The sequence below is a fragment of the Nansenia antarctica genome (genome assembly GCF_963989245.1).
Source record: "Nansenia antarctica genome assembly, chromosome: 5".
Lineage (NCBI taxonomy): Eukaryota > Metazoa > Chordata > Actinopteri > Argentiniformes > Microstomatidae > Nansenia > Nansenia antarctica.
This window is the reverse complement of record NC_137690.1, coordinates 13,147,340-13,171,254: the sequence shown is the minus strand read 5'-3', so window position 1 is coordinate 13,171,254 and position 23,915 is coordinate 13,147,340. Positions and strand designations below refer to the sequence as shown.

The following is a 23,915-nucleotide window of genomic DNA, read 5'->3' as shown; positions in this document are numbered from 1 at the left end:
ACACACACATACACATACACATACACATACGCACACGCACACGCACACAATGCCTTCACCTAAACAGTCATCTGTAATTCAGTTTATTAACATTAGTAAGAGCACTCATCATAATAAGTCATACAAATAGATCATAATAATCATCACACACATTTTTGCCTCCCCAACTGCACCGGCTACGATAATGATGCATCATGGGAAAATACCATCAAGAAAGATTATGGTATTAGAGTCCCTCTCCTGCACCCCAAATCCACAGATATTAAAGATTTTCCAGTGTAAGCTAGTTGGCAAGCAGGCCTTCACAGTCGTCGAGGCGCTGACCCATTTCCCAAGCAGGTTAGAGATTAACTAGAATAACGGAAGGACGGGGGCCAGGGGCAACTTTCCCTCCACTGCTCCAGTCAGCTGACAGCCACAAGGATCAGCACAGGGGGGGATATCAAAGGTCTACAGCTTAGAGTCAGACAGTCAGTCATACATACACGCACACATATGAACACACTCACACACACACACACTCACACATATGAACACACACACACACACACACACACAGAAAGAGCGAGAGAGAATGACAGAGAGAGAGAGAGAGAGAGGGAGAGAGAGAGAGAGCAGGCCGGCGGGCGAGAGAGAGAGCGAAAGAGGTCAGACTCTGTGTTGTGGGACAAATTCCCTCTACAGGATTAGTTGCACATCCTACTGTCTGACTCAGAATACCTCCCCTTAAGGGCAACAACAAGTCCACAGTGCCGTCAACTGCTACCATGACAAAGGGAGCAGAAAAACACCACAACAGTATCACTACCAACCCTTGTTTACCAAACAAAGGTGGTGGAAGTCTTACATAGAGTTAGCGGGTGGTGGAGCTGTGGGTTACCTTGGGTGGAGCTGTGGTTGGTAGAGATGTGACCGGAGTGTGTTGTGGTTGTAGTAATGACGATGATGATGATTTGATGCACGTGTTAGTAAAGTGTGTCGTTGTTGTACTGGAGTATGAGAGTATGGGTGTTTGGGGTGTAACTCACCACGGGAAAGGCGGAGGCGGAGGCGTTGGAGTTGGTGCGACTGTGCTGCTGCTGCAGGGAACTCTGAGGGGAGGCATAGTTCCCACTGAACTGTCTCCTGATCTCTGCAGACGAGTGTCTGGAAGGAAGGAGATAGACACAGTTACAAACACAGGTGAACGATAAAGCGAGAGAGAGAGAGAGGACAAAGAGAAGGGACACACTACACAGTGCTCAGATTCAGTACATCAAGGGTGTCAAAGATAAGGCCCACGGGTGACTTGTGATTTATACCCATTTGGATGGAAAGATTAAGAGCAGTTAAAGTTCTATCAGGAAGCGTTGCAAGCATTGGTAGGGGGTGGTAGGGATTAAAAAAAGGATAAGACATCACGCATGCCTTATCCTTTTTTTAAATCCCTACCACCCCCCTACCCTGATTGGAGGACATGAAAAAAATAATTTGACTCATACTTGCTAAAGTAAATGTAATATACAAAAATGTTGACCTATATGTAGATTGGTTCATTAATTATTTCATTATTTAATATTGTATAATGTATTATTTTCTCCTGACCACGTGAGGTTGCATTTGGTCCAATGCAGCCTGCGACCAAAACGAGTTTGACACCGCTGCAGTACATGCTGTGTTGTGATTACAGTGAGAGACAGAGAGAGCGAGAGAGAGAGAGCGAGAGAGCGAGAGAGAGAGAGAGAGAGAGAGAGAGAGAGAGAGAGACAGAGAGAGAGAAAGAGATTATACAAACATTACAGACTTGGCCAGAGAGAGAGAGAGAGAGAGAGAGAGAGAGATGCTGATTTTGGGGCCTCTGCACTTTGGAGGGAAACACTGCTCTACGTATTGCATCACTAACTCCCAGTACATCCTAATGATGGCTGCAGCATCAACAACACCATTGTACTTCTTGGCACCGATGTGTAAGTTGGTTCTCTGTGGTGATTCCATTCAACTTATTGTGTTCCGCCAAAAGAAAAGAAAAAAAAGTATGTGGCTGAACAAATGTTCTGCCAGGCCAACAACCCAAATACACACGGCTGGCAACACTGTGATGCCCTCTTTTAAGGGTCAAATCAAGCAGAAAATCATTCTGACAGTATAATGGACTGCTAGTCTGCAAATAGTGCATAAGGAGAGAGAGAGAGAGAGAGAGAGAGAGTGTGTGTCTGTGCGTGTGTGCGTGCGTGTCAAAAAAGCAGACATAAACAAAAAGTAAGCAAGTATCCCAATTTGTTTCACATCTCATCTTTCGGAGATGCTCAGCTACTGTCTTTCTAGTCCTTTAATTAATCTACCATGTCATTGGACCCCTACCAAAGACTAGACAATGACATCGTTCTTCTCTGCTGCTCTGCTATAAAGAGGAGATGAAAGGTCCCTCAGAAGCAAAAAGTGCTACTGTCTGCTTGTCTGTGCGTGTACGTGCGTGTGTGTGCGTCTGGGGCACAGTACAGTGCAACAGGGCTGTATTGTGTGGAGTTGAAGGCTCAGAGGTCACTGTCAAATGGGTCCCAGTGTCCAGCCACCAGCCTGCACATCCTCTCCACCCGCTATGCTCCGGGTTCATATACTGTACTCACCATGGCCATTGTTAGGATGGCCTTGCTACTAATGATCCTCTCTCCCCCACCATTAGCAACCAAGAAGATCTGTGTCTGTAGAGATCTCATTTCAACCAACAGAATATTGTAAATGGGATAGTTCAAATTAATGTCCTAATTTTGATGATTCGTGGAAAGGATATAGATCCAGAGAGTCAATGATCCAAGTTCTGTTGATTTACATACATCTGTTTATCTACTCGAAGCAATGGGAGAGTTAGCATGCTTCAAAAACACCATGACTGAGTTGACTCCAGCTCGTTTTGAACAACCAAGTTGTCAGGTAACTGGAGCAAATGCATACTCCCACCCATGTTTACCTATCGCACTGCATGTTAGGAGCTGCACCTGACCTCTGTGACATACTTGGGATGGTCAGAGCAGGGGAAGCGAGGGAGAGCAGCATGCAAATCTACAAAGAACAAAGGTGAGGGAGCCACTGTGTGCACACACACATAAAGAGAGAGGAGGAGGAGACTTGGCCAATATCAAAAACACATGGCCCCACACTTCCATTCACTCACTCAATCATCACACATGCTTATGCTTGTGTATTTGACAGGAGAGTTACAGAACACTGAAGAGTCCAATGTTCATTCTGAGCCCACGGATTTCCCCACACCTTTTATAAACCATTGTCTCTAAGGGATTTCTCTCTGTGCTCTGGAGTTTACATGAATGACAAACACCCAATAATGTCACCCACATCTGCATAATGGAGTTTGGTGGTTATTTTTTTTGCCAGATTCAAAATAAACACTCTCTACCGTGTAGGGTCAGCAGCATCAAGTTCCTGGGGGTTTCACGTCACCAACGACCTCACCTGGGATGAACACACCAACCAGGTGGTGAAAAAAAGCACAACGTTCCATCTAAGGCGGCTGAAAAAGTTCCGCTTAGGGTCTAAGATCCTTGGGGCCTTCAGAGGCACTACCGAGAGCATCCTGATGGGATGCATCACTGCCTGGTACTGGAACTGCACTGCCCAAAACCCCCAAGCGCTGCAAGGGAAAGTGCAGACAGCTGAGAAGATCAGCAGATGTGAGCTTCCCTCCATCCACGACACCTACAAGGACCGGTGTCAGAAAGGCCCTCAGGATTATTAGGGACTCCAGCCACCCCAATCAGAAAGTAAGATGTAATAAAAGCGTTTCTGATTCTGTGCATCGCTTGCTGGTTTTGAAACCAAACCAATCTAACTCTATATTCAGTGAAGGTTAGTAGCCTTACTGTAGGGAGCAGAAACAGATGTACTTTGCACCATGGTGTGGCATGTGTATTGAAGTTTATTCAAGGCTATAAACTAAAATGTCAGTAAAACATTGAAACATGAGAGACTTTCTTCCCCCCCACCCTTTACACACTACCCATAACCTCTTTTCCACATTCTGTCAACACATGCCCTCTCCACATCTGTCATTACCATAGTGATATAATTATACAGTGAGTAGGCACAAGCCTGTTAGACACTAACACCATACAGAACTCATACTGCACTGTACATACCCAAACACTGATAGAAACAGAAACAACTTCTAGACACTATACATCACAAGCAGACATATGGTACATACATACACACCTAAAAGCTCATAGCAGCCACCTAACACACACCCATAATACAAAATAGCTCAAACATACTTACACCATACACAATTCATAGTAGCCATGCTATACCCATTCACTAACACAAAACCTCACAGTTTCAGTGACACACATTGGTCAGGCCTGCCTATTAAAAAACTAGGTGGAAACAATAGCCATACCCGCATGACTAATGTATGGCCTAGTCACAAGAACAGATACTGTTTTACCATGCAAGCCAAAGACAAACAAACAGAACACCAAGACAGGTCATTATGTTAGGTCATTATATATTGCGCAAGACTGAAGCAAGCCGTTGTCAGTGAGACACAAAAGATTGAAGTTCAAAACAAGAGCTGGTGCTCTACATCCTATCTATCAAGATATCTTCAGTATTGTTTGATTCAAGTAATGATTGAGTTATGCCATGGTTATGGATCCATAAATGTAAGTAGCCTAACTAAGACTATAGGTCCTCCCTCAGGATTTCATAGGGCGTACATATTTGAGTGACAGCCAATAACTTCTATGAGCTCGTCGAACAGAGAAGGAGGCTCAACAGTGATTAGCCAAGGTCAAGAGTTTGTGTTTACCCAGAGAGTTCTGTAGAGAGTACTCCACCTTTAGCTTTCTCACTCACATTCCAAATGGCCCAATAAAAGACACAACGTCAAGCTGCCCAGACCAGACAGAATCTAATCTCTTATGTTGAAGAGAGACATAATGCTTCTGTGACAAAAGTTGGTGAGGGACATACTGTACTGTTCGACATGATTCAACAAACATGATACCCTTTTCACACTACAGAGCTGAACCATGCAGAGCCAAGCTATTGATCTGGCCTGCTTACGCATCCACCGTTCTGTAGTTGTTGTAACCATGCTGGAAACAACATCCACAACACCTACGAGGACTCGTGTGCCAGAAAGGCCCTCATGATTATTAGGGATCCCCAGTCACCCCAAGCAGAAACTGTTCGAGCTATTGCTGCTGTTGGGAAAACGGTACCGAAGTCTCGGGGCTAAAACCCAGAGGCTGTCAAACACCTCTCCCCAAGCAATCAGGCTCCTGGAGAAATATACTGGAAGAATACAAAAGACTGCCACCCTTTAACCAACCCCACACACACTACAAAAATGTATATTACAATATTAGAACTACTGCACACTACTGGATTACTTGTATACCACTGGACTAATTTACTACCAAACTTGTATCATATTGCATTTCATATCATCGTACTTTGCACAGCATTTTTGCACTATTGAAGCCACTTTTAAACATCACTTTATTACTGCATCAATGTAGGGTACTTATTTTACTTATTATTATTGTGTTTGTTTATCTGAATGCTGCAATGTCTATGTTGAGGAACCAAAGCCAAATAATTGTACTCTTGGTACTTGGTACAGTAAGATGTAATAAAAGCGATTCTGACAATGTGAGAGGACAATATCCGAGCCAGCACGGCATGGTTCACGTCCGCCCTGTAGTGTGTAAGGCCTCTAAATAGTAATAAAGTTGCTTCTCATCTCCTGTTCCCCTTGCAGCCACAGATAGATTGAAGCAGGGAATAACAAGTCCCAGGACAGAAGAAACCATTTGATAGCATCAGGTCCATGGTTCGAATTACGGGGGAGTTTGGGAAAGTCAGACCCAGGTGAGGTAAAAACAACAGGTCGGGAGGGTCAAAACATTCATATCACATAATATATTGATATAACACACGCCTGCGCTGTACCTGTACAGTGTTCCCTTTACACAGTGCCCCCCCCCCCATACAACAGGGTTCTCACATATTAAGACTGTTAAATTAGATTATGAATTTAAAACTTAGATTATGAACAATTACATCCAAGAGGTGTTAGTATGTGCTGTATCCACAGGACCATATGTCAAAATATGGCATGACGTGAGTTATGCCAACATCAGCATATCAGCAGTGTGTGCAACGGTACTGAGACAGAAACCCAAGGGGCCCCAAACTTCCTGAAGTAACAATGAGTGAAAAGTCAAAGTCAGTCAGTCAGCAAAGCACAGCAAGACATTTAATTCCCTTTCATTTTGAGACAGCGCTGTTGCGGGGTGTTTCTGCTGACACAAGACGACTTGTTCATCACTCTTAACAACAACAACAACAACAGCAACAGCCTCTTGAGGAGTGCAGAGGATCCATTTTCACCACAACATCTAATTAGACCGTCTAATTAACAATGAGGATGACACGCAAAAACAACCTCTTTCAGGAAGGGTTGACATTGACACTGAGTGAGAGCAACGTTGTAACATGGAGGCTGTTTGAATGTTTGATTTATTTATGTCTACAACAATGGTCAAATTATAGCATGTCCCTTACTTGACAGAAGTCAGACCACAGCCCTGTTAACTGTATAGTGTCCTCCTACACAGGAGTCATTCCCAACATTCTTGAGAACGTGCTTTGAACCACATTATGTGTGAGTGTCTGTGTGCGTGCGTGCCACTGTGTCACATAGCAAATAGAAGCCCAATGCCAAATGAGATCTGCTCTTTTCATACAGTATCTAATTCATACTGTCATACATTTAGGGGGAACACAGTGTTGGAAAAAGCTTAGCCTGTCATGCCAGGTTGAATGTGGCAGGCTAGCACTTGATTTGTGTGTGTGTGTGTGTGTGTGTGTGTGTGTGTGTGTGTGTGTGTGTGTGTGTGTGTGTGTGTGTGTGTGTGTGTGTGTGTGTGTGTGTGTGTGTGTGTGTGCATGTGTGTGTGTTCATTGTTGTGCCTGTGTTCATTGGTGTGCCTGTACGCATTTCTGGATCAAGCTCAAGCATTCCTTACTGAACTCTAATATCATGGTTTAATTATTCCTCAGAACTATTCTTATGCTGTCAAGATCATCGGATGGCCAAACCTATAATTCAGCACTGGGGCCATATTTACTGCTTGTTCACTGTTCCTGTCCAACCACATACAGGCTATTATTATGATTTAGTCATAAAGTGTCCTATTGTCTGGTTGTGTGCCACTAGTCTGAAGTGGCTTCCACTACTCAGCTCCTCTCCTTCATCTTCACTAAAATGGTAGTTTAAAGTAAAGTCAAGTCAAGTTTATAGTGGAGATGCAAACCAGGGACGTGCTGGTACCTGACTGTACATTACATTGACATTTTAACCATTTAGCAGATGCTTTTATCCAAAGTGACCTACAATTAGAGATTACATGGACACAGTCTCCCTGGAGTAACTTAGGGCTAAGTGCCTTACCCGAGGGCACACAAGTGGTGGTGTTCTCAGGTAGGATTTCGAACTGATGACCTTCTGATCACCAGTCCAACTCACTATCGACTAGGGCTAGGCCAGCACTATCCCTATAGTTCTTCAATGACAGTTCAGATGAGAGAAAGGAGGGGAGGAGGGGAGAGGATGCCAGTCTAGGGTCTTGTGATGCCTTCCTCTGTGTGAATCATACAGATAGGACTAAGACCCATTTAGTCTGTAGGCCTATCAGTGCCATCAATGCTCAGCTTCCTGTCCAGAAGAGGGCTGGGGAAAAGGCAGACACAAACAGTGATTTGGCATGACACATTTTCCCATGATGCTCCAAGGAGAAAGCATGGAGGGCAGAATCTTCACAGCAAGTAGCATTACTATACATACTATGCTATGCCAACTACAGCAGTGGATTGGCTCTTGTGTTGTGAATTCACAGATTATCGACAGTCCTTCAGACCCATTGACTGACTAAAACATATTTGCCACGACTCACGAGGAATCAGTTGCACCTCTCAAAGGGTCTTCTGTCAATACTTAGGAAGTATTGGATTCGAGGGCCCCAAGCCAACAGCTGCCTTACCATCTGCCACCAGTACTTAAGATAACATGTTCATGTGTGGCGCTAAAAAGAACATGTCCAATGTATGACCATGAAATCTGTCTCAAGAGTAACAGCCTATTTTAATCATTTATAATTTAGTCTCAGTAGAGTGCATTGCATTTGAAGTCAGCACATTCATTAAAGCCATTCTTTGCACTTCTCATTTAATTCCTCCATGTTTATCTCGAGTACGAAAACAAGTATTTCCTGTTTTATAACTGTCATGACGAAAAAGAGAAGTGAAACATACACTGTTTTAGAATTTCCTTCAAAGTTTACTGTGACAGAGAAAAGTTATCTGAGGGTTATCTGTAGATATGTTGTAGCACTGGGTCACCCTTTACTTGTAAACAATATATTATCAGTGATATTGGAGACAGTTGAGAGAGAAAGGGTTAGACTAGATGTGTTCATACTCATCAAAACTAGGACTTAGCCTAATCAAAGGTCAATGAAAATCAAATGTGTTTACATTTTGAAGAATGCACATTGCTAAATGATAATGTATGTTGAGAATGTAAACAATAACCATTCACCATAACAACAGAACAGTTACTCAATCCAACTCGCTGACAAACAAATCACTGTTGTTGTGGGTGAGAAATCACATGCACATGCTTCTGAACGTCATAGGTTTGTTTGTAACCAGCCAACCCTGTCAGCAACAAAAAGACATGCAGTCAATAGAGCCTTTTGCTGACCGATAAACCGATTCAAGCTGTGAAGACAATCCTTTACTACTCAACTGCTGATCTCAGCTCTGTAGCAAAGGAGTTGCAGCATCATTTAGGCTACTTTACTGGAATCAAACTAAACTCAATGTTCAGTCATCAACATGGGCATATAGCCTAGGCTAAAATAGTCAAAGTAAAATATTTGTAAATGGTCCACTGGTAAACGAGCATAGCTCAAAAAAGCTTCAATATTATTTGAAGGAGAGCTCTGAACTTGTCATACCATTCCAAAAAGCCCATTCAAAGGAGTTGCAGCCTCATTTACTTTACTGGAATCAAACTCAACTCAATGTTCATATATATGGGCATATAGCCTAGGCTAAAATAGTCAAAGTAAAATATTTGTAAATGGTCCACTGGTAAACGAGCATAGCTGAAAATAGCTACAATATTATTTGAAGGAGAGCTCTGAACTTGTCATACCACTCCAAACAGCCCATTCAAATGTGTTGAGTAGCAACACAAATAGTAGTAGTATTAATGTGACACATTATAGAACTGAAACATGGGGAGGGGGGATATTATTTATTTTAACAGTGGACTAAACGCATGACACACAATAGTCTTGCATGCTGTACTTCCTCAACACCTGGTCAGTGTTACAGCAGGAAGAATGACTACATCCCCTCCTTTTAGCATCTCTGAGGGGCTATACTAAAGCTGACTCCACATACTTGGGGAAATGATTAAACAATACCAGATATAGTATATAATAGTACACTCCTATGAGGAGGAAATGAAGCCGACAAAGATAGGTTTGCACCATCAGCTTGTTTTAAAGTGCTTGTTTTGTAGCCTGGACACATGCTTAGTTCTTTTGTTATGGATATGGTCATAATATTATAGAATTGACTTGAATAGTCACTCTCAGCATTGAAATGAAGTGATTGTGTGTGACACTGAATGAATTAACTGAACGTGTTATGCAATTAACATGAGCAAAAAAAACATATATCCTTAGGGATACTGTAGTAGTCACATTTAACTAGCAGGAATACAACAACTCATCCATTAATATTTAACATTCACAACGTGTAGCTGCCTGCTTAGGAATCCGCTCACTCCCACTCCACTAACCTAACCACGCTAAATCCGCAGGGAAAAAACTCTAGAAGAGTTCACTATAAATCTGATCCCAAAAGATTGATAATGGAGTCATTCGGGACGTCTGTGACCATTTTTACCTGTTGATTTTGAGAGCGAACGCCCGTCGCTCCGCGCTTCCCAGAGTAGCCATGGAAGTTGACTCCAGTTCCTCCAGTATTCCAGCGGGCTCTCCACCTCTGCTACCGCGCTTCCACTAATGTCATCGCCAGCCTCATCTCCGTGGTGGCAGATCGCAGCTTTCTGGGTGGAAACTTCCGCGTTTGGACCTTACCAAACCAAACAGACACCGGCTGGCTGCGGCGGAGTGGGAGGGGATCAGCCACACGCACACACACGCTGTGCGTAGATAAGCCCTGGGTTTGCTTCATAAGCAGTCTGTGTGTGTGTGTGTGTGCGTGTGTGTGTGTGTGTGTGTGTGTGTGTGTGTGTGTGTGTGCGTGTGTGTGTGTGTGTGTGTGTGTGTGTGTGTGTGTGTATGCGCGTGCGTGCGTGTGTGTGTGTGTGTGCGTGCGTGTGCGTGTGTGTGTGTGTGTGTGTGTGTGTGTGTGTGTGTGTGTGTGTGTGTGTGTGTGAGAGAGAGAGAGAGAAAGAGCGAGAGAGAGATTCTAACATCATTGTTTAGAGTTGTTGATGTATTTGCTGTGGGTTTATATATAGGCTATAAAGTGTTTGTATGACTAGATATTACAATACAGAATATACATCGAAAAACTATTTAGCTTTATGGTGCACTTCTACTATTCCCACGGTTTAGAATTGAGAAGAATAATCTCAAGCAACATGACAGTGTGTAGGAGTCATGAGGGTGCCTCATTATTATTAGGGGGGTCTTGGGGCCATGCCCTTCCAGGAAGATTTCTTTTTGAAAACAGCTTTTACAGTACATTTACTGTGAATGCTAATTTCTAGTGTCTTTTGTGAAAAGGATACAGACAAATCTTAACTTACAATCGAAGCAAATAACAAGGCTTACTCAGTCTTAGGGCCCAATACTGTACTGAATACCCTGTTGTGTCACCATTCTCGTGCGACCCGTGTTGCCTGAACTACCTGTCTTACGAGTTATCAGACAGTGTCAGTCAGTGTTGACGGAGTCAAGCTATCTATTGTAAGACAATTTTGTGACTGAAAATATATAGATATAGTAAATTAAAAAGTAAACCTATCCTATAATGAGGGTAAAAATGGTGCCTGCTTCTAACATTGGGGGGGACATGTTCCCCCTGACCCCTGGTTCCTACACCCTTGGAAACGTGGTCTACCTGATTAAGTCAAATAAAACCATAAAGGAATCCTACCTGGAGTTATTTCTAATGAGAGAATATGGCTACAGGTTCTTCTGTTGAAGGAAAGGTAGCCACCCCCCCCCCCCCCCCCCCTCCATACAGCTACAGTTCATGCATTCAGTGCTTTATACTCACAATGCTTAACCTGCAAAATAGCACCACCTATTGGGTTTGTCTGTCTATCACCATGGGTCCCATGTCAATAGGACTGCGATATTTGCTATTGAGGCTGACCCAGAAGCTGCCTCTCCAAAAGAAACCCCTGCACAATAATATCATATTCTCTCTGTTGAGTATTACAATTGACAGTGATTCTGTTTGAAATCCAGTTTATTAGGTTAAAGGAAGGATAGATGTGGTAATGTACAACATCAAATATTCAAAACTACAAATAACAAAATCATACCAAAGTTTTTTTTTTTTATCACTTAGTGTAAAATAGAAAATAGCATCAAATGTTAAAACAGCATCAAACAACTAGCATTAAGCTGTACAAACCTACCTCTAACTGATACATATAAAACCTTCAAACCTCAAAATAATCCATTTGAATGAACTTACAGATATTTAGTCCTACAGTAAATCCAGATCCCCAGTTAGTCCATGTACAGAATTTCCTCTTTTTAATGGTAGATCAATCTCCCTTCTTACAGAGAGATGGGAGATCTCCCAATCACCATTTCATTTACCAGCACCTGTCTGTGGGTTGTTGCTGACTTGGGGTGTGTTTCGCGTAAACTGCGTAGCACAAGATCATCATAAGACCATTGTACGTACACTATGGACGAATGCGCTGCCTAGCTTTAGGGAAACACTCTCTCTCTTCTTATAGATAACATCTGCTAACAGATGTACTCAGTTCTAGCTTAGATTCAAGCAGTCCTCAAAGGAAAAAAGAGGATTGCATTCCGGTCCTTAGCACTAATAGAGAGATTTTAGAAACAATGCTTTAAGAAGGGGTTGAAAAGGGCTTGATGAGACCGAGCTCCATGGCCGTGACCAGGCAGGTGCGTGCCACGTCGATCACCATCTGCCTCTTGGGGTTGTCCTCTGCTTTGCCAATCACTGTGAGGATCTCCAGTATTTCACATTCAATCAGCTTCTTAGCAAGCTCATTGTCTCCTGAGTTGAGCATGTTGTACACGATGACCAAGCCACGGTGCTGGATCTGAGGTTGGTCGTGGAGACACAACCTCTGGATGATCTCCAGCCACTGTGTTGTCTGTGGAGGGTACCAGGGAGAAGATCAGTGAATCGTTGCTCGGTCAAACATAATCTTATATATGTAATGCTTATTTGCTGGTGCAATTGTATAGACCTACACAGAAATGTACTAACTTTGTTTAGTACTCGAGTGAACGAGGCCTCAGAATAGGCCAATGGGTAAAATAGAACTATCTAGATGTGTTCTCTTTACTATGCTACAAGTCAAACGGTAGTGTACATGTTGTATCTATTCAGAGTGGTTTATGCAGAGGATACAATAAGAACCTCTGCTAAACCCTAACCCTAACCCTAACCCTAACCCTAAAGGAAGAGGGAGGATACATACCACCACAGTAACCTTGGTGCAGAGCTTCTTCTGGGAAGCGGTCAGCATAGCCAGGGCTCCAGCTGCAGCTCTCTGGAGCTTCTCATCCTCCTCACTGCACAGCAACAGCAGCAGCTTCAGCTTATCATTCCCATCGTCCATGTACCGGTCCTGAACCTGGAACACCACGCATAAATATGACGTTGTTCATTATAAGTTAGTTACACATAATTAGTGACACACACAGAGATCAACACTCATGGGCCTGTAGATAAATATACATAGATGCAGGGTTATGTAGCTACACTGATATGGAAACGTCAGTATCTCATACATAGATATGCTGATGTTAGACATTTTATGTATTATGCAATCTAATGTATTTCTCCTATGTGTTCCCCCAAGATGGCTTGCTTGACCTCTCACCTCTTTGCATGACACCAGGTTGCACATGCATTCAGTGGCTGCCTGTCTGATCTGTTCATGCTCCTCAAACATGTGGTTCTCAATCTCAGGGAGGGCGTTCTCTTTCACGATCTTCTTTCTGAGTGCCATGGAAGATTGGACGAAAGAGTTAATATTATGCAGTAACCAGTGTCATTAGCTGACACCATTTAGGCAGCCATGGAAAAAAAATCACACCATTGCTGTCTGAGGTTTACCCAGAATGCAGGAAGATCTAGCTACAAATGTTATGTTGTTGGTAAAGACACACATATCAACCTCTCTATGACCCTCTGTCCATAATAACAGCATTAATGGGACAGTCTACTATTTTATCTAGTGTTTTGTTGGAGACAAAGTTTTGACAGTTTTGGTGGCGAGTGAGCTGAGAGGCCTCACCTTAGCTTCTCACTGAAACCTGCCAGGTTGGTCAGGCCCATGAGAGCTTCAAAGTTCATCGTTCCATCTTTTTCTGTGCCTAACAGGCTGACCAGGGGCCGCACCACCTCATAGACCTGTTGGAGAGAAAGAGAGAGAGAGAGAGAGAGAGAGAGAGAGAGAGAGAGAGAGAGAGAGAGAGAGAGAGAGTGAACAAGGCCAGGTGAGGAGGTTGTGTAAGAGAGAATGGAAAGAAGAGAGGGGAGAGGGAAGGAGAAAACAACAGAGGAAGAGAGGAGGGGACAGATTCAGGTGAAATGTTGAGTAAGGAATATTTCTGCTTTAATACTAACAAGAGACAACTAGAACGCTTCGAACTCTATTCCCTGTCCCAGCCCCACCTTCAATGATGCAACTGAAAGAGAAGTTAGATACTCACCCTCTCCCCAGGGAAGGCAATCTCTGGGTTGCAGGCAGCAGCGATCTTGGCCAGGACATGGCTGGCCCTCGTCTTCCCTATATCTGTCCCTTCCAGAGCCAATGGGATCAGAGCCTATAGGGTTTAAATGGCAAGGTTAGAATGGGATGTGGAATGTGAATGGATTTGGATCTATCTGCATACAAAAAAGGTGCTACCTAGAACCAGAAACAGTTCTCCGGCTGTCTCTTTGAGAGAATCCTTATTGGTTCCATGTAGAACCCTTTTGTGTTCCTCTACATGTAACCCAAAGGGTTCCACATGGAATCCTCAAAGAGTTCTCCCACAGAGCCGAAGAACTCTTTTGGAACACTTTATTCTCAGAGTATACTGTTCTGTCATGCCATAATCAAAATGCCAGTGGTTCATTCATTGAGGCAATATTAACTGATTAATATAGCACATAATAACTAATCTCACAAAATAGTCAAGCAAATCATGGATCAAGAACCAAGAACACATTAAGCCGATAGAGAGGCTTGTTTGACGGACAGGACTATGCAGTCACGAGGTTGTATCTGTCACACACCTTGCCCCCTCCTTGGGCCACTATCGTACCACGGTCCTTCACATCATCAGCCAAGGCAAGGAACACCCTGAATGTAAAAATGGAAAATAATGGGTTTTATTTAAAATAAATATAAATACATAATCATAATTTATATACACATGTACACATTACTTATATGGCAACTGTTTTCCTCCCCTCTGTATTTTATTTGCAAAATAATGTGACACCATTGTGATTCAACATAGTTTGTATTTCTAGATTACTTTTAAAATAAGATGGTATTGAACAGGAAATGGATATGACATTCATGCAGCATAGGATCAAGTGTGTTTCAAACTGAACACATTTTTTGTTCTCTATACCAATATTCCATGTTGTTCAGCTGCACTTATAAGCTATGTTAACAAGCTAACAAGAATCCTATGGATTCATATAAAACAGTATCCTATGGATTCCTATAAAACAGTATCCTATGGATTCATATAAATCAAGATCAGAGTACTCACCTCGACAGCGTCTCTTTGGTCTGGTCGGTCAGGATGGTGTTGTCTGATTTGACCATGACTGCCATAGCTGAGATGACCCCAGCCTTCAGCATCTTCTTCACTCTTTTCTGAATGAAGTCAACCTTGTCCTGAAGGCAGACAAGAATGTGCACTCTCAGTCAATATATACCTATGGTCCTATTTCAGTTCTGATTAAAGGGGAATTTTTACCAAAAAATACAAAATACTATTTTTTCTGATGTTACCTTGGGGTGCTGCTCAGGGACGTGCTGCTTGGAGAATTTAGCTAGCTGGACCAGCTCAGGTAAGATGTCCTTCTTCTCGTAGCTGTTGGTGCAGTTGACCAGGGTGCAGGTCACGGAATACAGGATGGTCTTGTCTTTAGACTGGTGTCACAGGGAGACAGAGAGAAATTGAGTTTAGTCCCAGTTCATACGTCCAGTTTCAGGTAGTAAGTGTTCTTTCTTTCACTATCTATTTGTTTTTGACAGTGACAACGCTACATACTCATCTCTCTGACTGTTAGTATTTTTAATGCATCTGTATTTGCCAGTGTTTTATTGTTTTATTGTTTATTGTATTACTTAACCTTGTTTTATTTCTAGCTTCCCATCCCCTCCTCCCCCCCCCCCCCCCCCCCCAAAGAGCCATTGCTTTTTGGTCAGGCTGCATTTGCAAATAAGAATTTGTTCTTACATGTTTGCCTGGTTAAATAAAGGTTTAAAAAAAAAAAAAAAAAAAAACGGAAATTATTGAAATATGACATAAGGTCTAGCAATATCATATCTAGCCAGAAGCTGAATACAGAATACTCAGATTCCTCATACTGTGGAATTTGACTTCAAAACATGGCGTAGCTGTATAATGTGTCTGTTATTGGTGTCTGTATGCTCTTTTTTATTGAAACCTAGGCCATGTTATGTGCTGTTGTTTGTGTCAGTGCTCTCTCTCTGCCATGGTAAGGAAGGCTACCTTGGCCAGCTCAAACATGGCTTTCATGGCAGGCTCGTCTTCAACAAAGTCGTCCTTCACATCAGCATCTTGGGTCAAGTAGGCCAGACCCTCCACAGCCCACTTCTTGGTCTTTGTGTCAATGGTTGGGTTAATCAGCCATCTGTGGCACAGAAAATGAGTATACAGGAAGTGAGTGAGCTACCACCATTATGATGATGATGATGATGATGATGATGATAATAATAATAATAATAATAATAATAGCAGCCTAGAGAAATAGTGTACCTCTATCACAGCAATCCATTGCATTGCAATATTTTGTTGTAACTAGCAAGTGTATCATTGATTTTCGACAACATTAACATTTATTAAAAAATGTTTCTAAATAAAATTCTGAACATTTTGATTGGTTGCCGACTTGTTCCCGCTATCACCAGCTGCTGTCACATAATGTGTAGATGAGCGGCACTTAATGAATGTCAAACTAGTAGGTCAGTTATAACCGAACGATTTGGGTATTGCTCCCAACTAAATTAAGATGAACTTAGATAACAATAGATGTTTTCAAAATATGTAAAGCAGTAAAGCAGTAGAGAAATTCTGACTCACTTCCTGCACTGCTTGGCTAGCTTCTCAGTGGAACCCTCAGCAAACTGTCTCATACTGTAGTCATCTCCACCAGCTGAGCCCAGTTTACACAGACCCTGGGGAGAGAGAAAGAGGGAGATATGCACGCGCACACACACACACACACACACACACACACACACACACATACACACAATAGTGAACACATGATGGTGTAGGGGAAGAGGGCTAGCTGATGCCGTAGTATAGGACCTTTCGGTTCCCTGACTGATATTCTGTTTAGCATCACAATTATTAAGAGTTCATCATTAGTCATTAGCAACAATGATCATATTCCACACATTTTTCACTCACCACCAGAGCACGGATCTTGATCTTCTCGTTTTTGGTCGTCTTGTAGATCTCCTTGAGCAGGGCCACTCCATTGGTGATGATGAAGGAGGCACGGCTCATCTTCGTGGAGGAGTGGATCAGTGCTTCCACGGCGACCATCTGGTCCACCTCGCGATCAGAGCCACACAACGCCACCATCATCTCCATGACGCCCTGCCTGCCTACCAGCATGTTGCCCACCTCAAAGGGGCCCTGGAGCAGGCCGGACAAAGCATTCATGGCGTGGATGTTCTTGTCCATGTCTTTGGGGTCAAACTTGCCTCTGTGGACAGAGTCAGGGTCAGGGAGAGAGGAGGATGAGGCCAAGAAGGAGTGGGGAGGACAGTGTCAGAGAGGATCCAGTTGGTACATTTAATGCCACTGAGGATGAGCTGTGTGAAACTGATGGAGGATACCAGTGGAACATGCTGGAACTATTTCTATGTAATACTCTCTGTAGTCTTTGTGATAAACAAGACAACACTATCTTGCTACTCACTGTTCTCACTGGATATGTTTCTCATGTGTTACTCACTTGATGTACTCGTCACATAGGTCCCTGTAGTTGTCTCTCTCTGGGTCGCATTTCAGGTCATCGTACAGCTTGTTGAGGAGCATGCTGGCGATGAACTGGGTGTTGTCTGTCATGGGCAGCTGGTCTGGGAGGTCAGGCACCTGGCCACAAACCTTCAGGATCTTCTTCAGACCTACGACGGGAGGCGGGGGGGGGGTACATCAAAGCACGGTCAACGAGTTAGCGTGCCGACTTTAATATGGTCACTCTCAGTGACCCGTGTCACTTTCATCTTTCTCTGTAAACCACAGAATGAACGGTTAAATCTTAATCTAAAGAGTGTTTCTCAAGAGCAAGGTGAGAGCATACTGTACCATACTGTAGCTGATCTATCATCTTACATAAACAAACAGTGAACAACTTTATAATAGGCCCAGTTGGTATCATGGATCATCATCACACCAAACTCACTTATGACTCATGTTTCAAGCTAACAGGGTCAAAGTTCATAGTTAAAACTCACTCACCAAAATCGATTGTGAAGAGGCTCTTGGAGTGGTCAAGTTCCTTCTTGTCCTTGCGGGGCACATTCCTGGTGAGGAGGTTGAGGGCCTGGTCCCTGCCGATTCCAGACACCTTCCTACTGACAACCATATCCAGCAGGGCCAATAGGATGGCCTTCAGGTCCTTATTGGTGTCTACAGGTGGAGAGGGTGTGAGGGCCAGATTTACAAACAGCAGTTTATTCCTGGTACTTCTAAGCATTGCATATTAAGTGATACATGAATGTACAGCAAAGGCAGTGTTTTTGACTGAAATAGGAGTGTAGAACCAGATGACTGTCTCACCCAAAACCAGGGCCTCCTCCTTCCCGTAGATCCTTCTGTCTCCACCTGAGAGGGAATCGTTGATACACTGGAAGAGGTCACAGGCTGCCAAGGCAATATCCTCGTTTTCGACACCCATGACACTGCACATCTTGTCAACGCCCACCATGTGGATAATAGCCATGGCCTGTTTAGAGTGGGGGAGATAGGTATTGAAAAACAAATATATGCAGGGATATCTAAAAAAGTTATGTTCATAGACATACATTCATAGAAGGGACATTCTCATATCTTGTCAGCCACACAGAGTGTACCCATGAGTGTACCAGACAAATTGGCATGGTCTGAGGGGATATGTCCATTCTATGAATTTTATTTCTATGGTTAAATCATCAAAGGGAGGTCATTTTTGCAATAGGTCAACAAACACTGTTAATACAACCGTGCTTTTCTGATAATACATAATATGGAAATGTATTCTGTTGTTCTGTAGCTCACTACCATCCATCCCCCCTCCCTAAACCATACCACTGCACCCACCCCTAATCCCTCACCCCTTCAGTCTCCCCCTGCCTCCCCGCTGTCCCTCACCCGAGCTTTGTGTCCCGTGCACATTCCTGCCAGGGTGCGGATAGCGGCCAGGACCATCTCTGCTTTTCCTGTCTCGATCATGTCCATCAGCAGAGGCACTCCATTGTTCTGGAAGATTCTCTCAGAGCCTGCATCCTCTCTGGCCAGAACAACCAGGTTGTTTGCAGCCTAGATGGGAATAACACAATATGCATATCTGCTTTATATTGGCTGAATAAGTCCAAAGATGGAACTGAAATGAAGTCCACTGAATATGGGCGATATTAAATTGACAGCAGGAAAAATGTAAGATCTTTACAGACTAAATTAACTAAATAATAGAATTGAATCTCTACTGGTATCATACAAACCTTTTCCCTCTTGTCCTTATCCTGCTCCTCATCAAGCAGAATGTCAAACATGCTTTTCACCCGAGAGTCTGTAGAGAACGATGTCTTCAGCTATGGACAAAGACACAGAGAGAGAGAGACTCTGTGAGTCTGAAAGTCTTTATTTGACTTCCAAATCAAAAACCAAAGACAATGTTAACAGGAGCCTGTTCCTATTTTTCAACTCTATCTAAGGACCTCGGTTAGGATTGCACACAGCTACAATAATAGCATGGATATATAACAGAATAATGTTCAAGCTGTTATACCAACTCTTCATTTCATATGTAATATCAAGCAATCTAATTGATCCGATCTCAGGGCTCAAAATGGACTGCGACTGACCTTGGCCTGGATGTCAGCCCCAAGCCTCCGCAGGGTGTCCAGGAAGGTCTTGTTCTTGGGCTCGAGGGTGGAACACCTCTGCACGTCTTTGAAGGCCTGGTCCAGCTTGCCCAGCTTCTCAAGAGCCTGGCAGCGCCTGTATAGGGCTTTGATGTCTGATGCATCCACATCAATAGCTGGTGGGAATAAGAACATATCATTGGGTAACAGTGAGGAGACAGGAACTTTATGGAGCTAAATGGAGTGTTGATTTTCATTCATAGTGTTTCAGGTTTGCTATACCTTTGGAGGCATCGGCGGCTGCGTTGACATAGTTCTCCTAAGAAAGCAAAAGAGGGTTTGATTCAAACATGATATCAGCAAATGCTATTTGTGTGTGTGTGTGTGTGTGTGTGTGTGTGTGTGTGTGTGTGTGTGTGCGTGCGTGTGTGTGTGTGTGTGTGTGTGTGTGTGTGTGTGTGTGTGTGTGTGTGTGTGTGTGTGTGTGTGTGTGTGTGCTGAGCTGTTTACCTTTTTCAGGTAGCAGGCTGACCTGTTCCTGTAAACGGCAGCCAGGACCTTCTTGTCCTTCTTGTCCTTGCAAAACTTTAAGGCTTTAGTGTAGCACTCAATGGCCTTTTCTATCTCTCCTGCCTGGAAAAGCTTGTTTCCCTCATCTTTAAACTGGATTGCGTTAGGATCTTCCATCTGGTAGAGAGGGGAGAGGATACAGATTCAACAAACTCACAATCAATATCCTGAATAAAAATTATACGATATACCGTACTATTGCTGGATTGACAGGGATAGGTAATAAATCAAAAACATTGATTCATTTATTTGCCTCGACATTCAGATGATAAGGCCAATCAATTGCTATTTCACGTCATCTATGATTTACTCGCAAAACATTTTATTTCATGTGAACTCACTCAGTAAACAGCACATTGAAACATTGCGTTACTCATTTTGAAGTATCTTAGTATATTATTTTTGCCCATTTCGAAACAAGAGTTCAACATTTTCAAAGAAACACATCATTTATTTTGTTCATTATTATGACAAAGAAAAGGCAACAATCATTAAGACAACCTTTCAATTATTTGTGGCCTTGGCAAAAAAGACATGCTCACTAATGAAACAACTACAATGGTGTGAAACAAATTGGCTAAATATTTATCTCAGACAGAATACATTGCTATGTAAAATATACATTTCCTACCTTTTCCTTTACAAAGTATCCTGCTGACCCAAACTCCCTTTAGCAAATGGCCAAGCACATGTTATCTCTGACTTTAAATGGCCACCCCTCATGCCTTTTTTGGGCATCATTTTGTCCACCAGTGGGGGCCTTACCACTGATACTAGCTACTTAATGGACAGTACCCTTCTCCTCCACCTCTTCTGATAGGCAATCACTCTGTCCCTTGTCGCGAGAGCCCTCAACAGACCTGCCTGTCACTCAACAATTGTTAAATCACAGTTGAGCGCTGCTTGATACAGTACCTTTCTAAATGCGTGTTTCCTCTCCTCTCCTCTCTTCCTCTTATTTTCTCTTCCCTCGGGTTGTCTGGTATGGAGTGTCACTTCTTGATAGTACTCCAAAACTTTTTTTGTTTTAGTGCAACTCCCCAATCACTGCAATTTATATTTGTACTGAATCTCAATGAGGTGGGCCAGAACCAGGATAGGTCCATTTCCTATATGGGGGGCGGGGGTTCACTTCAAGCAGAACTGACATCTGCTCAGAAAACGATCCCCAATAACATTTCTCACACTATACCAACGTGTTATAACACTATAGTAAAGTATTTATTGCAATACACCCTTGACAAATAATTGAAATAATTGCAGTTGTTTCTGTATTTGTGTGGAATGACATCAACCAACCCCTTACACATGGTCTGGACCTGATATGGTCTATTTAAGGAGCAGATATGATGACAGCTGAGAACTCAACAGCAAATGTCTATGCAGCCTTGGTGAGGCGGGGGCAGGGTGGGAGGAGTATAAGGTCTGCCAGTCAATGACAGCTGTAGAACACAGAACGACCTGGGAGCTTCTAGAAAGAGAAGGCTCTCGACTGTGTGTGTGTCTGTGTGTGTGTGTGTGTGTGTGTGTGTGTGTGTGTGTGTGTGTGTGTGTGTGCGTGTGTGTGTGTGTGTGTGTGTGTGTGTGTGTGTGTGTGCGTGTGTGTGTGTGTGTGTGTGTGTGTGTGTGTGCACGTTCGTGTGTAAAAGAACTTGAGTGTTTAATGGGTTGTAGTTCTGGAAGAAGCTTTTGTGGTTGGCACCAGCGAAGTCGAGTGTGAGAGAACTAGAGTTCAAAAGTATTTTTCCCCCAGTGACTAATGCAAAAATATAATTCGTCTACATTTTGTGTCACAGTGAAAATGGGTGCTATATTCATGTCTCTGATTGAAACATAACATTACAGGATTTTTAAAAACATGTTTTCTAGCTCCCCTTCCCTAGAAAAACAAAACAAATAGATAGTTAGCTAGTTCACACTTTGTTGACAAAGTATAAGCCATAAAAAGTACAAACATTTTAAAAATATCTGTGTGATGATGTCTTTGTTGTTCCTTTAGAGATAGGAATGGAGACTGGAGAGCAGCCAAACAGCCAACAACCCTCTAATACAGGGCAGTCTTTATTGAAGACAGTGAGTGCCATGGCTCACTGTCAGACATTTCTGTATCTCAGTCAGATTCTGAGTCTTTTTTTGTTTGTTTTGCTTTTACACCACTAGGTGGAACTGTTACAACATGACATCAACTGGCCAGACACAACTCAACCAGCAGCATCCCAAGGGTCCTGATGCTTGGCACTTGGTATGTTATGTAAATCACATTTACATGTTATGTAAATCACACAGATAGATAGTTAGTTAAACTTAACATATCAAAATATGCCACGAATGATCCTGTAATTGTTTGCAAGTTAAATTAATACATTACGGTTTATTATTGACGGCCATTATCAAAGGCAAACTCAGTGTACAAAGATAGGGCTGGTAGTAGCAGCACCATATTAAAGAACGGTAGTAATTGTCCAGGGGGGCAGGTGGAGGGCCTGTCCAGGGGGCAGGTGGAGGGCTTGTCCAGAGAGCAGGTGGAGGGCTTGTCCAGAGAGCAGGTGGAGGGCTTGTCCAGAGAGCAGGTGGAGGGCTTGTCCAGGGGGCAGGTGGAGGGCTTGTCCAGGTAGCAGGAGAAATGCTTGTCCAGGGTGTGGATGCATGTGCAAGGTCAGTTTGGTAGGTCTGGTAGGTGTTGTAAGGTGATTGGTGTGGGTGGTGTGGTTGTGGTGGTTGGTGTGGGTGGTGTGGATGGTGTGGGTGGTGTGGTTGGGGTGGAAGGTGTGGGTGGTGTGGATGGTGTGGGTGGTGTGGGTGGTGTGGGTGGTGTGGATGGTGTGGGTGGTGTGGTTGGGGTGGTTGGTGTGTGTGGTGTGGGTCCTACGAAAGTCTAGAGTCTCGTCCCCCAAGCCAGAAATCTCATGTGATCAGGGTAGTAGTACCCTGACTAACCTGTACGAGGCACCATGTGCGACAGGGCAAATAAAGTGCCGAAGAATGAAAAGAAGACGCGTCAGTCAGCTCGCTTCTAGATTGGCTACATTCCATTCCACGTCACAATCGGACTCAGGAGTTGTCTGTTCTGCCCACACACAAGTGGATATTTTAGCGTAAATATTGAACACGTTTCAGTGTTTCCCCTAGGTTTGCTGCCTTGGGGGGGTGGCATGGACCGTGGCATGGACCCCCCCCCCCACCAGGGGGTAAGACCCTGCGACATACCAGCGTCATGTCCAGGGGGTGTACTAACTTGTACATTAAGCCGCCTCACGCTACGGAAACAGGAGATAGGCTCCTTCCCTATGGGCCATTAGGCTCGAGAACCATCGATTCTCAAGGCTACTTACTTATGTGGTCTTGACTACCTGTCCACTTTCTCACCTGGTTCTTGCTGTCTCTCTCTGGTGTGCCGACACCATCCTGCTCTCTCTCCTTCTCTCCCTCCCTATCCTCCTCTCTCCCTATTTTGCTGTCAACCAAAAGGCAAACATAACAACCAGAGTATTTCTAATCTAATAAGAGGTATACATTGATCCATATCAATTTATAACATAATTATAATTGAATTTTGGATTGCTGTGGGCAATGCAGTCAGATAATGTCATTTTGACATTACTCTCTCACCTGGAAAAAAAAACATGTCCAACTATACTATAAAAAACAGACATTTCAAATGCTTCAATCCACTGTCCATGTACTGTAAATATGCCATTATGGTATTACCATGAAGCCCAATTCTAGCAGAATAAGAAAGATTGTA

The 23,915-nt window shown here is 43.3% G+C and overlaps 2 protein-coding genes across 2 annotated transcripts in view; both read right to left on the bottom strand.

Moving 5' to 3' along the window:
- dock8 (dedicator of cytokinesis 8) overlaps window positions 1-10,058 on the bottom strand; it is a 46,153-nt gene extending 36,095 nt beyond the window's left edge. The window contains exons 1-2 of the mRNA XM_080530981.1: window positions 9,985-10,058; window positions 1,029-1,146 (exon numbers count right to left, since the gene is read on the bottom strand). Of these exons, the coding sequence (XP_080387107.1) occupies window positions 1,029-1,146; window positions 9,985-10,037 (171 nt within the window). The 5' untranslated portion in view covers window positions 10,038-10,058. The remainder of the gene's footprint in view (window positions 1-1,028; window positions 1,147-9,984) is intronic.
- A 2,084-nt stretch (window positions 10,059-12,142) lies between these two features.
- Window positions 12,143-20,287, bottom strand: unc45b (unc-45 myosin chaperone B; the record flags this gene model as incomplete). Its single annotated transcript, XM_080531216.1, has 19 exons — window positions 12,143-12,415; window positions 12,746-12,901; window positions 13,151-13,268; window positions 13,568-13,683; window positions 13,986-14,099; window positions 14,554-14,620; window positions 15,042-15,169; window positions 15,287-15,427; window positions 16,014-16,155; window positions 16,605-16,699; window positions 16,938-17,238; window positions 17,491-17,662; window positions 17,997-18,167; window positions 18,318-18,483; window positions 18,888-19,055; window positions 19,238-19,327; window positions 19,601-19,776; window positions 19,883-19,919; window positions 20,111-20,287. The coding sequence occupies 19 exons, from the start codon at window positions 20,285-20,287 to the stop codon at window positions 12,143-12,145; spliced, it is 2,808 nt and encodes a 935-aa protein (XP_080387342.1).
- Window positions 20,288-23,915: the final 3,628 nt, after the last annotated feature.